General features: G+C 38.4%; 1 protein-coding gene across 1 annotated transcript; it reads left to right on the top strand.

Annotated features, from left to right (window-relative positions):
- Positions 1 to 2,131: 2,131 nt before the first annotated feature.
- Positions 2,132 to 14,250, top strand: si:dkey-103i16.6 (uncharacterized protein LOC557125 homolog). Its single transcript, XM_051381908.1, has 8 exons — positions 2,132 to 2,386; positions 9,538 to 9,748; positions 10,475 to 10,693; positions 10,855 to 11,087; positions 12,365 to 12,465; positions 12,575 to 12,736; positions 12,830 to 13,042; positions 13,695 to 14,250. Exons 1-8 carry the CDS (start codon positions 2,140 to 2,142, stop codon positions 13,893 to 13,895), a joined length of 1,587 nt encoding a protein of 528 aa, XP_051237868.1. The 5' UTR covers positions 2,132 to 2,139; the 3' UTR covers positions 13,896 to 14,250.
- Positions 14,251 to 14,256: the final 6 nt, after the last annotated feature.

Below are 14,256 nucleotides of genomic sequence, written 5' to 3'. Positions count from 1 at the left end.
GTGGACTGTAACTTTGGCGGGAGAGGGTACTGATACAAATAAAACTCCCATAAAAACAACTTCCGTCCCTCGAAGCGGAAGTGACGTGTTTTCTCTTTGTTTCCCGCCAAAGATCGTCTCTGTTAGACAGAGATGTCACATCCGAGTGGATAAAAAAAACAAAAACAAAAACAGCACACCTGAATCAAATACCTATAAAAGAGTAAATTAGAGCCACTTATGAAAACTGTATTTGAGTTTAAAGTTAAATAAATAAATAAAGTTTTCTGAGATTAAAGGCAACAACACTGGACGATCATAAGAAAGTTGTGCTTGGATGTTTTTAGGGTACCAACTGTTGCCATGGCTGAGAGCTGCACTGCATTTTGTATTTCTGTTTTAAGGTAAATTAAGTGTGTGAGTGCAATATCTCAGAACTTAAAAACCTGGGTAAAAAAAACATCAACATGACTGTAACCATTGGTAACCATTATCAGAATAAAAGGCCTACTTTTCCGTGCAGGTAAAACATTTTGTTTGGTGTGTGAGTTTTGTATTTGTGACTATATAGTGTTAGACTTCGACTTCTCTTTATTGATCCTTTTGGGATGACTCCCGCAAGGAAATTGAATTTGCAGCAGCTTACAAAACAGTGTAGAAAAATAAAGAGGTATAAAAAAATACAGTACAAGATAAACAATAAACTCTTTGGTAGATATAGAAAGTAGACAATAGCACTATTGTTGCTGTCCTCTGAGTTACATTCAAGTTTCATATTGATTCATTTTGATGGAACAAACTTCCTATTTCTCACATGCATACACTCAGCTTCCAGTTTAGTAGGTGAGTAGTACTTAGTTCAAACTAATGCAGTCTAACACGACAGTCCTGATACATCCTACAGAGTAAGTTTTTATTGTATAACTGTTTAAGAGATGTTGTTTTTTTTTATTTTGTTCAGCTCATTTAGAGTGGACTAAAAGACAGAAACATCTCTCCGTAAACATCAATACAACAACATCACAAACTGCAGCCTCCAAACTGACCACAAAGTTTAATCTAAACCTTTCTAGCTAATAAACTGGTGTATTTTTATTTTTTTTAAATCCACAGTTCCCGTTTATAATTTTAATAGACCTTTTCATTGAAGATACTTTGACACGTCATTGTAGGTAAAGCACTGTTGTTAAAATCCGCTCGGTAGTCTAAACCGACTTTACTACAGCTGGATCCTGCTGATAATGCTGCTGGTCGACTTTTGTTTCTCATCTAAAAAAGAATAATAACTGTTCTTTATTTAAAAAAGAAATGGTCTCTGTTGTTGAATGTAGTTTATTACTGGAACAACATCTGTTCAGACCTGGACTGGAAACAAATATGGAGTCTATTTAAGGTCAAAGAAGTGACTTTTAAAAATAATTCATAATTTTTATATATTTTAAGTTAATTTTACAAAGATATATATATACAAAAAAAAAAAAAAAGGACACTAAGGTAACATTCTCATCTTGTCAATTGGCTCCAAAAGATTTATGTAATTTATTTTGGTCTCTATTTTTGTTCTTCTTGGAGAGATATTTGTGCTTTTATTTCCCAATATATTGATTCTGAATTAACCCTTTCATATGAAAATGTATTGTTTGACTTCTTTTCTTATTCTCCTACCAAAACAATTAATATAATAAAATTTAAGATAGCCTCATGGTGGTTTAGAAAAGTCATCTGTGACTTGCGTTACCATCTTATCATCCTGGAAAGACGATCACAATGGAAATTAATTATTTTTCTAACTTTATTTGTGTTATCCTCGACACGTATGCATGCAATGTTTGACAATGTATAGTTGAAAAGTCAAATAAATCAAATCAACATGATCCCACTTCTTGCAAAAAATATTCATAAATCAACATTTTGCAATCATGAAATATCTTTTTTTTAAAATCTTTTTTATTTAATTGTTTGAAAATAAAATCATAAATCAAGAAATACAACCTCAAATTAATTGATTTACCCCATACAACATTTTTGTTTACTAATATACTATATATATATATGATGTTTACCTGCTGTTAGTTAATAAAATAAATAAATAAATAAATAAAAGAAACCGGAAACAGCGAAACCACGTGGCTCCAGCTCTGTTTCCCGCCTGTATTCGTAATGACTGATCTAGTTCCCGGAAACAGCCGCAGAGTGACAGCTCTCTCTTATAAAACTCACGCTTTGGGCTGCGTGCAGATAAAGTTCCTGCCTGTGGAGAAGCAGACACTTTTCCTGACCCCGACTCTGGATTATAAACTGAAGTTTGGTGCAGGAGAAGATTTTATATTCCCGGGTTTGGATCCGAAACATCCCGAGTCGTCGCCGTCTGTTCAGCATTGGAAAGATCCTCAGTGTGGGAAGACAGGTAGCCTCACTAATGACAGTCATAGCATGGCATTAATGTTATTATTATTATTATTATTATTATTATTATTATTATTATTATTAATTATAGAGGAGGGGGGGTGTCCACTTTTTAACAGCAAATTAACTCCCTGCAGAGTGATGCTGCATTAGCACACATACATTATGTTAAAGGAGGTTTTCAACTGTTTATTATTATTATTATTATTATTATTATTGTTATTATTATTATTATTATTATTTTACTCAATATTAACATCCACATTAGTGTGATTAATTAATAAAAAAAAAAGTCCAGGCCATCCTCAGGGAGTCTGTTTACCTCACAGGACATCACTAAGTCTGTTCTTCTTTAATTAAAGTAACTTTAATAAAAAATATGTACTTAACTGCATCCTGGCAGTAATTCATTAAACAGATAATCTGATCTATCCGGATCCTTCTAGTGCTCCTAATGGTATTTATAAGAAGTCAGCCTTCAACCAATCAGAGCTGAGAAAGATTACTAATTGTTATTATGAGTCTCGTTTCCCAGCAGCCGTATTTTGACGACCTTTCACAGATTATCTGTCTCACGTACTACTGTCAGGATAAAGTGAAAGTTTCAGCAAATATGAGAAGTTATTTCCATTAAATTTACCTACTGCACCTTTTTAAATGCTTAACTTGGTTGTTTGAGATTCCCTGTGCATGTTCAGAGTTTCACATCAGGACATTTAGCTGCTGAAGGGGGAAGGAAGCTCTTTTGTGACAACTCAGCTAGTTTGTTAGTTATTATCCAAAATGCAACTCACACAAGTGTGACGTTAAAACTTAATAATGTGTGTTTTCTGTAAAAAAAAAAAAAGACATCAACTCCTTCTTGCTCATTAAACCTTTCAGAATCTATGAATATACACGTTTTGATCATTTCTAAAGTTTCCCTGTTGGACACAAACTGTCTCCTACTCCTTACTAAAGTCCATTCTCAGTGTTTGTGCACTGGTGGCTTCAAGTTTCTACATCACACTTGTATTTTATCTATTTATGATGTCACAAATTGTGCTCGTAGGCCCCGCCCCCTTTAAAAATCTGATATTCAGTGAGCTCAGAGAAACTCTCCACTTTCAGCACGTTTAATGTGAAAACATCCTTCTAGTGTCAGACACCATTCAAACATCACACTGTAGCAACAAGAAGAGAAAGATTGTTGACTGAAGGGCAACTTTAAAGCCTCCAGGACATCTTGTGTTGTATTCTATCTCAATAAGATAGAAAGGGTTAGATACTATTCTAAAACAAACCATATTAGACACCATTTATTATTCTAATTTAGAGTATTTTATGTTTAAAATATGTCTGTAGAGGATCTTTGATATGAATGGATCCAGTAATGTTTGTATTCAATACATGAATCTGCACATATAGTAAAGTTATGGTCTTTTTAAATGAATAGTTTGATCTGATCATGAGATTTCTTACTCAGTCTTATCTGCACATTGAACACAATGTATTTTATAATTGTGTGTGTGTGTGTGTGTGTGTGTGTGTGTTTGTGTGTGTGTGTGTGTGTGTGTGTGTGTGTGTGTGTGTGTGTGTGTGTGTGTGTGTGTCTCACATGTAATGACAGTTAACTTCCAGCAGGTGTCAGTGTAGCCTCACTGTAAGTGACAGACTGACACAACCACATATAGTTACACTCACTGTTTGATGTAATGTGTCCTCAACAACTTACATATGGCCCTTTTTATAAGTGTGACCTTTAACTAAAACTGACTCACTGATTAATGAATTAGTTGATCGACAACTAAAAACCAATTTTTTTTAAAATTTAGATAATTAGTTTATCGTTAAAGTCATCAGTTATCAAGAAAAAATGTCAAACATTTACTTAAATGTTAAGATTTGTGTGTTTTGCCTCTTTTATACCATTAAAAACTAAATAACGTATTACTATATATATATATTTTTATATTTAGTATAAGGAAAATACCTTAACATTAGTTTTGATAGGTATAAAGTGTTTATTATGGACGTACTTTAGGTAAGTATCTACAAGTACAACCTTTTTAAAAATCACACTTTTATCAATAGTCAAAGTCTGGATTTCTGAAAAACACTGAATATATTATATTGTGTATATTAAATGTTGTCCGTATGAATGTTTTCACTCCATATCTGTGTGTATCTTTGATATTCAACTTCTTCTGAGTTCATAGATATCAAATATTGATTGTGCCCCTTGTAGTTTCTTCTCTTACATTTATGTGTGCAACTTTTATTCATATGGAATATATAGATAGAAGCCCAATAAGTAAAAAAATCCCTCCATTTTTAATACTTATTTTAGGGCATTTTCTTCCGTTTTAGGAAGAAAAAAAAACAGTTGTTGTAGCCAAAGACTAAATATAGTAACTCAGTTTCAGCTGCAGGCACAAAAGAGTTAATAAAATGAATTAATCTGCAGATTAATTGATAATCGGGCTTCACAATTAATCGAAATGTTATCGATATGAAGTACTGTAGTTCTGAAGAGATTACCTAGTCTACAAATATTGTTCTCATGATTTAAGAAAACACGTTTGTTTGGTACAGACACACAAAAACTTCACATTATCATAATTTTAAGGTTTTTATTCCAGTGAAAATTCAATTTGTGATGCAAAATGACCAAATATAGAATATCTGTCAGATTTATCTCAATCTGATGTTTTTACCATATTGTGCAGCCCTAATTGATAATGAATTTAAGCCTTTAATGAACTGTACAACCTTGTTTTTATTACATTACTGTTGCTTCTTTTACTGTATGTCACTAAGTATTAAGAGTAGAGGTTTAACACTGTGTCTGTGGTTCCCTCGCAGGCTCCTCGTGGTCGCACAAATAACATCACATCCCCTTTTTTTATTGGCAGATTGGTGTTTTCATTTAGGGCCGTTACGTCCTCTGAGGAGTAACAGGGACAAGAGTCATTAGTTAGCCATCGACCCACCGGGCAAAATTAGCTCTCCGCCGCCCTCCTCTCCCTCCGTGTGCACAAACAATATATAAACACAAATTAGGACTCGCTGCTTTGTGTCAATTGAGAGTGCAACAAAGATGCTACACAGAGTGATATGTCATTAGTGAGCAGGTGGGGACGGAGGACTGAGAGCTGTTGCCTCTCCAGCTAAGTAATGAAGAGGTTTCCATGGCGACCGGTTTGCTGCCCGTCACCATCCTTGTGTGGGGGGGCAGCAGAGATCAAAGTCGGCTGTCCTCCAGCTCTGCTGTAAGTGGAGGGTTAAATGCTGGGGGTTTGTGTGTGTGTAGTGTGTGTGTGTGTGTGTGTGGGGGGGGGGGCCTCATTAAAGTTAACCAAAGCTCCTTTAAGACACAGCTGACATGTTACTCCAGAGATGTTTTTAACACTCAACTCCTCTAGAAAACAAAACACTGTCTACAGGTCCAGACTGCCGCTCTAGACGAATGAGGATCTGATTTTTGATGGATTTATTTCAGTTTAGTGAAGAGTTTTTAAGGTTTATATCACTGGACTACGAAATACTGACAGTAGGGTTTAGTACTACACATATTTAGGAACATTTGACCTAATGAGGAATGTAAACTGGATTAACTGGATCACTGTGTTTTAGCTATTTAGAGGAATTTAATTTAAATTCTAATTTAAGATTTAGTTATCAGAACTGCCTTTAAGCAGACCTGATTGTTGTTTTGTATTGTATTTCATATTTTAATTTTAAAAAGAGACAGAAAAAATTTGATAAGTCAATTGGCGGGTAATTAATCAACAACAATTTTGATAATTGATTCATTAATAAGTCGTTTATCAAAGGGAAAATCGCAATAAACACCTGTTTCTCAAATGCTTCTTTCCCTTTTGTTCAGTTTTATTTTGAACAGAATACCTTCAGGTGTAGGAAAAACAAGTTTTACAGTTATTTTACTTAAAAAAGTAAAAATAAATGACTTATAATTAATATATAAGGAACATATTTGTTAGTTGCAGCCTTAATTCAGAAGAAACTTCAAGTTAATTCTAGTCAAGAAGCTAAATTAAGCTTTTGGAGCCTTTTTCACAGCAGACACATCGACTTTATTGTTTGAGCAATTTATGTGTGTGTCGCTTTAGCTTAAAGACGATAATGGAGCCTAAAACTCTCTAATCAACCAGCTCCAATAAGAAAACCAGTGATCGCAGTAACCAACAAACATTTTCACCAGAGTGAGGTTTGAATCTCAGATCAGCTTTTAACAAAAAATTACTTATTTTTTGTTTCCTGATGAGTCTAATTAACCAAACACAACCCACCTGTGTGAGCTGGAAGGATGTGAATCAAACCAGATTCAAAACACACCTGAGCCTGTATGACATTATTACATTTTTACTAATTAAGTAATTTTAAAAAAAAACCCTGCATCCACGTGTTCGCTGACACTAATTTTAGCCATCAGGTTGAATTTTATGATAAGATGAAATAGACTTTATTGATCCCACACTTGTTACAGCAGCTCCAGATCCAACACAATAGATAATGAGCCAAAAGATGCTTCTGTTGTGGGTTTTTTTTGTTGTTGTTATTGTTCCGACACAAACATTTTTCCTGCTGCTCTCTGCTTGTGTTTGGCTTTTGGTCCTTAGCCTCTTGAGTTTTTAAAAGGATTATCCATCAGCCTGACTTTTTGGGTGGTAACGGTGAGCAGCGAGGTGTGCCCAGTGTGTTGTAGGACCGTCCTAATGAGATAACTGTAACCCTCCATATGAGCAGCTACACTGCTGGTGGTCCCGGTACTGGGACACACTGGGACACACTGGGCTCAGCTTTTTGACTGTGGAGAGCTGCGAGAACAAGCAGTGTGAAAGGCCAAGCAAAAGTGAGGGGGTTGAGGGAGGTGGGGGTGCTCTCAAATCCTTTTTAAGCCTTTTGTCATTTATACAGGGATTTATTTGTCATTAAAGAATTATAACAGCATTTGTGGCACAATTAGGTCTTTATCAGATAAAAAAAAGTGGACGTTTAAAACACTAAAGGGCAGTTTGATTTAAAAAAAAAAAAAAGTCACTTTTGTGCACCTGTGCATGGGATTTAAAAATAATCTTAACTTGTTTCAGGTTGTTGCTGAGTAAAGCTGCAAGATATGATGAAAAAAAAATCATATTTATTCACGATAAGTGGGATTGATCGTTGCTGCATCACAATTTTCATTTTTTCTTTACTTTTTAAAATCATGACAATGTGGCATTTGTTGGGATTTGTACCAAACAAATTAGTTTTCTTACATATGGAGAACAATATTCATAGGACAGAGTATCTCTGCAGCACTACAGTACTTCATTATAATGTTGTTTTGTCACACATTTGACCTTTTTTATCAAAAAAAATTGCACTTCAGATATTTTAAATCTTTAAAATGGTACATGTTCAAGTTCCTCCTCTCTCTTAAGATTACTTTATTGTCAATATACACAAGGTAATTGAAATTTCTCTTTTCACATCTCCCTCCCAGTTACACATCTACAGTTTCCCCACATGTATTCAGTACATCAGAGGGTCGACTGCAGTGGAGTGCCTTGCTCAAGAGCTGTTAAGCAGAGCTTGTCGGCCCTGTATTTGTGATACCACTCCCCAGATCACAGCTGGAATACATCCTCCTGTTGGTGCTGGGGATCGAACCGGCGACCTTTTCTTTTTAACATTTTCCCCCAACTTTAATTAAGTAAATCCTTAATAACCACCTGATGCATGTTTTGCATCCACGTCATGTTAGTTCTGTAATTAATTTCAGGTTAACCAGTTGCAAGTGTAACTTTTTCCCACATGATTAGAGGAGAGTTTGATCGTGTTGAGGTTTTCAGGTTGTGCTGCCACATCGCACCATCTGTGTGAGACCTTAATAACTGGGCTGGTGATTTATTGCCTGTACTCAGCAGTGTCTTTTTGAGAGGAGCCCAGACAAAAGCCGAGACCCTCGCCCTCCCGCTGTTTTTAATAGTTCTTTTAGGATGTGTAGGGGGAACAAAAACAAAGTAGTAATGTGAGGGCTTCAACCTTTTTTTTAGGAGGCAAAGTGAAAGACGATTGAGTCCTAAAAGGAAAGTAGATTTTTAATGTGGATCGTCTACAAATTAAGACATTTACATTCCAAAGGCTGCTGTTTTTTTCCGGCCATGTTGCTTCTCCGTAAGCCTTCGGTGACCCCTCTCCTCCTCTCCCATCCCCTCCGGAGGGCGATAAGGTGCTGCTGGAGGAAAAAAAAAAAGAAGCTTGTCTTATCTCCCTGCTGCCCTCTGAAGCAGTCATGTTTTATGGGTTGTAGCTCTTTTGTCTCCTTGTTCGCTGCCTCTCCCTGATCACTCACACTCATCCCTCATGGAAGTTGTTTGAAGGCCTAGAATAGCTTTGGAAAAGAAGCCCCCCACCTCCTCCTCCTCTCTCCTACTCCTCTGTTCACTCTTTATTGAATCCCGCCTCCGTATCATTTATCTCTGCACCCCACCCCCCCCTTGCCCCCTTTTTCCTCAGTTTGAGGGGGCCGTTAGGGGGCATCCTCTTTTCTCTCCCAGCTGGGTTTGTTGACACACAGTCAATCTACGGTTCCCTTTCACCTCTGCCACCCCTCTTTTTAACTCTCACTCCCCCCCCCTACTCTACCCTCCGCTTTCCCTGAACAGTAAAGCTGCCACAGCTGTGGACTGTATTAGCATAGCTGCTGAGGAGCAGAGGGGAGGGGAGGGGGGGGGTGCTAAATATATTGCAGCCATTACCTTTTGTTCAACAGTTGACAGTTTTAAAACATTTCAGCTTCTCTCTGTGCAAAGGCACTGAAGAGAAAAGGACGATGATTTCAGTGTAACAGCTTTTTAAATATGGGACACAGAAGATGGAGGACGAGCAAGTGGAAATCAAAACAAGTCAATGTCTAATTAGTGCAGTTAAGGGGGAAAAAGAGAATTAAAAAAATGTCAGAAAATAAACAAGCAATCATGATATTTTCCCAAAATAAATAAATAAAACCTTGTTGTTTTCAGGTCTGACATAAAAATGTAGTGTGTATGTAATCTCGCGTTGAGCTGATAGCACAGAGGAAAGGAAACGTGTGTTAACGCTCATTAACAGTGATTGATGTTTCATTTAGGCTGAATGATTTGTTATTGTTCTTGCTGTCAACAGGTGTTGGAATGAACAGGTCCAGGTCCAGCTGGGATAAAAAAGCCCCCCAGCCTCCAGTCACCAGGATAACTCGCAGCTCCAGGCATACCGACCCCACAGAGACCCAAGACTCTGGGCCGGGTCCGTATGGAAAACAACGAAAGAAGCAGACGGACTCCGCGTTGGCCCAGAACCTCAGTCAGATGAGTGTGAGCGGACAGGACAGTCTGAGGTGAGGACACATTAAAGAACCTGTGTTTTTGTGTTTCTACTTTATTTTTAGAGGGGAACAAAGGGCTGAGAAAGGTGCCAACCCTAACCCCCTAAACACAACATTATCAGTGCTGTTTTCTCAACGTTAAGTTAGATATACTACACTCTGGCTCTGACAGCACGGTCTAAACCTAACCAACCAAACCAACGAAGGCAATGAACACCAGCCAATCAGTCTTGGCAGAACACAAGTGTTACACAGGTGTTTAGGGGTGCATACCTAGACTCATCAGGTGGCAGTAGGATGCTCACGTGGCCAAAAATCAGAAGTGCGTGACAGTGAGTAACAGCCCATTTTAGGCACTAATGAGAACACAAATAAGAGCAGGAGGCCACACTTTGTTGTGATATTTATGTATAATATTAATTTTATTTAATATTTATTTTACATTGTGGTAAGTTGAAGGCAGACTCATCCTCTTTGTGTCCTAACTGTCAGGTCAAGTTAAATTCATGCTGCCATTCGTCCACATAAGTTCTGTTAGCTGGATATTTTGCTCTTTTTCCTCAAACAGCCAGTGTTGCTGTTCATACAGAACCTGAGGTAGTTATCGAAGGAATTTACATATTACATCTGAACAGGAAAATCTTCTCTCTATCAATAACAGCAAGTGATCATGTCTGAGATTGCCTCATATTGGATCAGGATGCCTTCATGTGTCTTTTCTTGGCCTTTTCCCCCCAGTAAAGGAAAGGTGTCCACAGGCAGCAGTGACCCTGTGCAGGCTGCTCAGTCCTCTGGGTCCAGATCTGATCAGGGCAGTCCCTCAGCGGTTGCTGCCAAGTCATCATCCAGGGGGGGTCTGGCCTCTGTGGCTCGGCTGGTGAAGCTAGGCCGCTGTAAGAACGTGGTGGTGGTGGCCGGAGCAGGAATCAGCACAGCCAGCGGCATCCCAGACTTCAGGTTGGTGTCTCTCTACCTCATCTTCATCATTCTCTTTACTATTATATTCCTATTTTTTCATCATACTTGGTTCTGTTTCACACTAAACCTAAATTGTAAACATGTTTAGCTACTCTTAATATCCCAAAACGTACATGTACAAAATGTCTGTTCTCTTTCAGAACTCCAGGAACAGGTCTTTATGCCAACGTGGAGAAATACAACATCCCTTACCCAGAAGCTATTTTCAACATCGACTACTTCTCCAACGACCCGCAGCCTTTCTTCTCCCTGGCCAAGGCTCTGTATCCTGGCAGCCACCGGCCCAACTACATACACTACTTCATCCGCATGCTCCATCACAAAGGCCTGCTTCTCCGAATGTACACCCAGAACATTGACGGACTGGAGAAAGGTGAGTGAGAGCTTAAAGGGAACAAACAACAGCTGGAAATGGATCTTTAAATCAAACTGTAACTCACGCTGTAGGTTAGCTGAAAGGTTGTTTTTGTATAAACTTTACACATTAAAATGCAAATGCAATGCATACCCATCACTTACTTATATCAATTACTTATGTACAAGCAGTGAAAGGTCTCTCACATCTAAACAATAATAAAAGATGTTTGATGTCATCGTGAAATGGCACGTCTCAGGGTTTATTGTTCAGGAGGTTTCTAGAGGGGGCTGAATTATCCACAGAGGTCTCGTCCTCTCCAAAACAAACGGACCTGCTGGTTAAAACCAGAATAAAGCAGTTTCACCTTTTTAAAAGTCAGTGTTTCTCCGATGCTGTCCGGCAGACAAAGGATGCTCAGGAGTGGTTGCGAGCTGAGCTACTGCTAACGTTAGCTCAGCTTGTTTCTCTGAGAACTTTAGATCCAGACATCCGATTAGTAAAATCCTTCATCTGGTTCAAATATATGGTAAAAACCACCAAAATCTTAAAAGGTCCATTGTAAAAATGTTGCCAAAAATTGGTTAAAAGCATTAAGGATATGACGCCATTGACAGGTGAGAAAATCTATAACATAGGTCTAGTGTTTATAGACATTTTATTGTGGAATTGTTACATATTATATCTTTAACATATATGTAACCAAACAGAAATAATAAACTCTCATTGATTACCATCAATATGATGTAAATATGTGATTATTCATCTGCAGCCCCTGTTATATATGATAAGAAACCAACGAGACAACATCAGAGCTCATACAGGAGGACACGGCATGAAAGAAAAGACCAAACATCACAGAAGAGTCAAAATACAGTAACATAAAACACCTTTTTGATACCCAGTGACTTGCACATGAGTTTTGCTTATTTTAGCCAGAAAATTCTGTATACTTTCATTCTGACGTGTTGTTCGGAGATTAAACTCTTAATTTCCAGGCAGCCATTGGTTTCTATTAATGTTTGTGCTCAGAAAATCAGCTTTTCTTTGTTTTAGTTTAGTTTTCATCACATGGTTACGCAGCTGCCAGCAGGGAAAGATTATGAAAGCTCTTCTTGTTTAAAGGTGGATTCATGGATTTTGTCAATACATGGTTTTTATAGGACGGAGACAATATACAACATTGTACAAAGTACAGTATGTCCATGAACGCACCACCAAGAGACATACTTGCATAACTTTAGTTGCGTACTGACACTCGTTTGCTCTTACAATATTTAATACTTTATTCACAGTTTGTGGCATCCCAGACGACAAACTTGTGGAAGCTCACGGTAGTTTTGCCACAGCTTCCTGTCACCTGTGCTACACTGCGTACCCTGCTGAGGAGGCTAAGGTATGTCTGAACCCCAGTGGTCAAAAACTATTCAAATTTAAAACAGTCATTCACTGCATTTGGTCATTTGATGCCAGAGTAACACTTCTTTTCTTCTCTTGTTTCACAGCACGCCATAATGAATGACAACGTCCCCATATGCTCATTCTGTGCCGCAACAGTCAAACCTGATGTTGTGTTTTTTGGAGAGGACCTCCCTCAGAAGTATTTCCTCCACACTAAAGACTTCCCCAAAGCAGACCTGCTAATCATTATGGGCACGTCTTTACAGGTGAACATTTAATTAATATGTATTCATTACTACATGTTGTGAGTAGGTGAACCCTGAGCTCAGTTACATCTGAACAAATATTCCCTGTTTCAGATTGAGCCTTTTGCCAGCCTGGTGAACACGGTGCGCTCCACGGTGCCACGTCTCCTCCTGAACCGACACGCCGTGGGTCCCTTTGAGAAGGTCCCGCCGCGGAGAGGAGACCACATGGAGCTGGGCGACCTGGAGGAGACAGTGCGGAGGTTTGCAGAAATGCTCGGCTGGAACGATGAGATTGAAGAGCTGATGAGGAGTCAGGAAACAATGGTGGGTTTCATCCTTGAGGCCTTCTTGCAGTTAATGTGAGTCTGTTTGGGTTCTTCATTAACAAATTGAAAAAGAGAAAGTAGGGATATTATACATATAAACTGAAGCCAGTTTGGCAGCTTTGGCTCCTCCGTACTCCTCGTCTCTTCTTCTCAACTCTCTCTAACATTCTTAGAAGTGAGGGGACATGTCAGCATAATATAAAGCACCCCTGGTCTTGATCCCCCACGACACTCAGGTGACATAACTTGAGGTAATTTGTCAGATTTCATGCCACAATATTCAACTATAAATCTCTCTGGGCTCTATTTTAAAGGTCCAGTGTTTAACATTTAGGATCTATTGTCAGAAATGGAATATAATATTCATAGGTATGTTTTTATTGGTGTATAATCACCTTAATATAGGAATTGGTGTGTTTTTGTTACCTTAGAAGGAGCTGTTTTTATCTACAGACACTGCGTCACCTGCCACTGGCTGTAGATGGAGCCATTTGAGGTTTTCAGACATTTCGCAGCCACCATAGTTTCTTCTACACACTTCACAGCCCGTCGTCAAATACAGACACGAGCTAACAATGCTACTGAATCCAACACACTGGTCCTTCTTTAAAACACTTTCTGACTGTGGCAACAACTTCCCTCTCTTGCAGAGCGTCCCTGCATTGATCAGCAGCCCTCCGTCAGTGAGCGGACAGACATCGTGCCCGGGCAGAAGAGCTCCAGAACCTCCAGGTAGGATGGAGACATCCAGGTCCAGACCAGGAGCTCAAAGAGCAGCCAGCAGCGGCAGCGAAGAGACCGACTCAGAGACGGACAGCAAGAGCACCGCATCGTCCAGCCTGAGCAATTGACACTGCATGTTTCATAAACAACGGCACTGGAAAGGTTTGAGAGTTTCTCCCACTAAGACTGTTCTCCTGTTAACTGTGTGTGTGTGTACACATTACCGTTCAGCTGGTTATTTTCTGCTAGTGGCCATATGGTCATCTTACCTCTTCATCCCAGTGTGTCATGTTCACGTGTAAATCAAGAAATGACATCAAATGCAGTTTAAAAGCACATTTAAAGCACTTATTATAGAGGAAGGGTCCATCCAGAACACTAGTAAAAAAAATGAGTCCTGAAACAAAGGGTTCTTGTTAATGTTTTATATTAGCACACACTGTATTTTAAACAATATTTAATAAAAGTATTGTGTATTTTGCATCTCTT

Source organism: Dicentrarchus labrax, unplaced genomic scaffold (genome assembly GCF_905237075.1).
Source record: "Dicentrarchus labrax unplaced genomic scaffold, dlabrax2021, whole genome shotgun sequence".
In the NCBI taxonomy this organism is placed as follows: domain Eukaryota; kingdom Metazoa; phylum Chordata; class Actinopteri; family Moronidae; genus Dicentrarchus; species Dicentrarchus labrax.
Note: the sequence above shows the minus strand (reverse complement) of the source record. Positions and strands in the feature narration are given on the sequence as shown.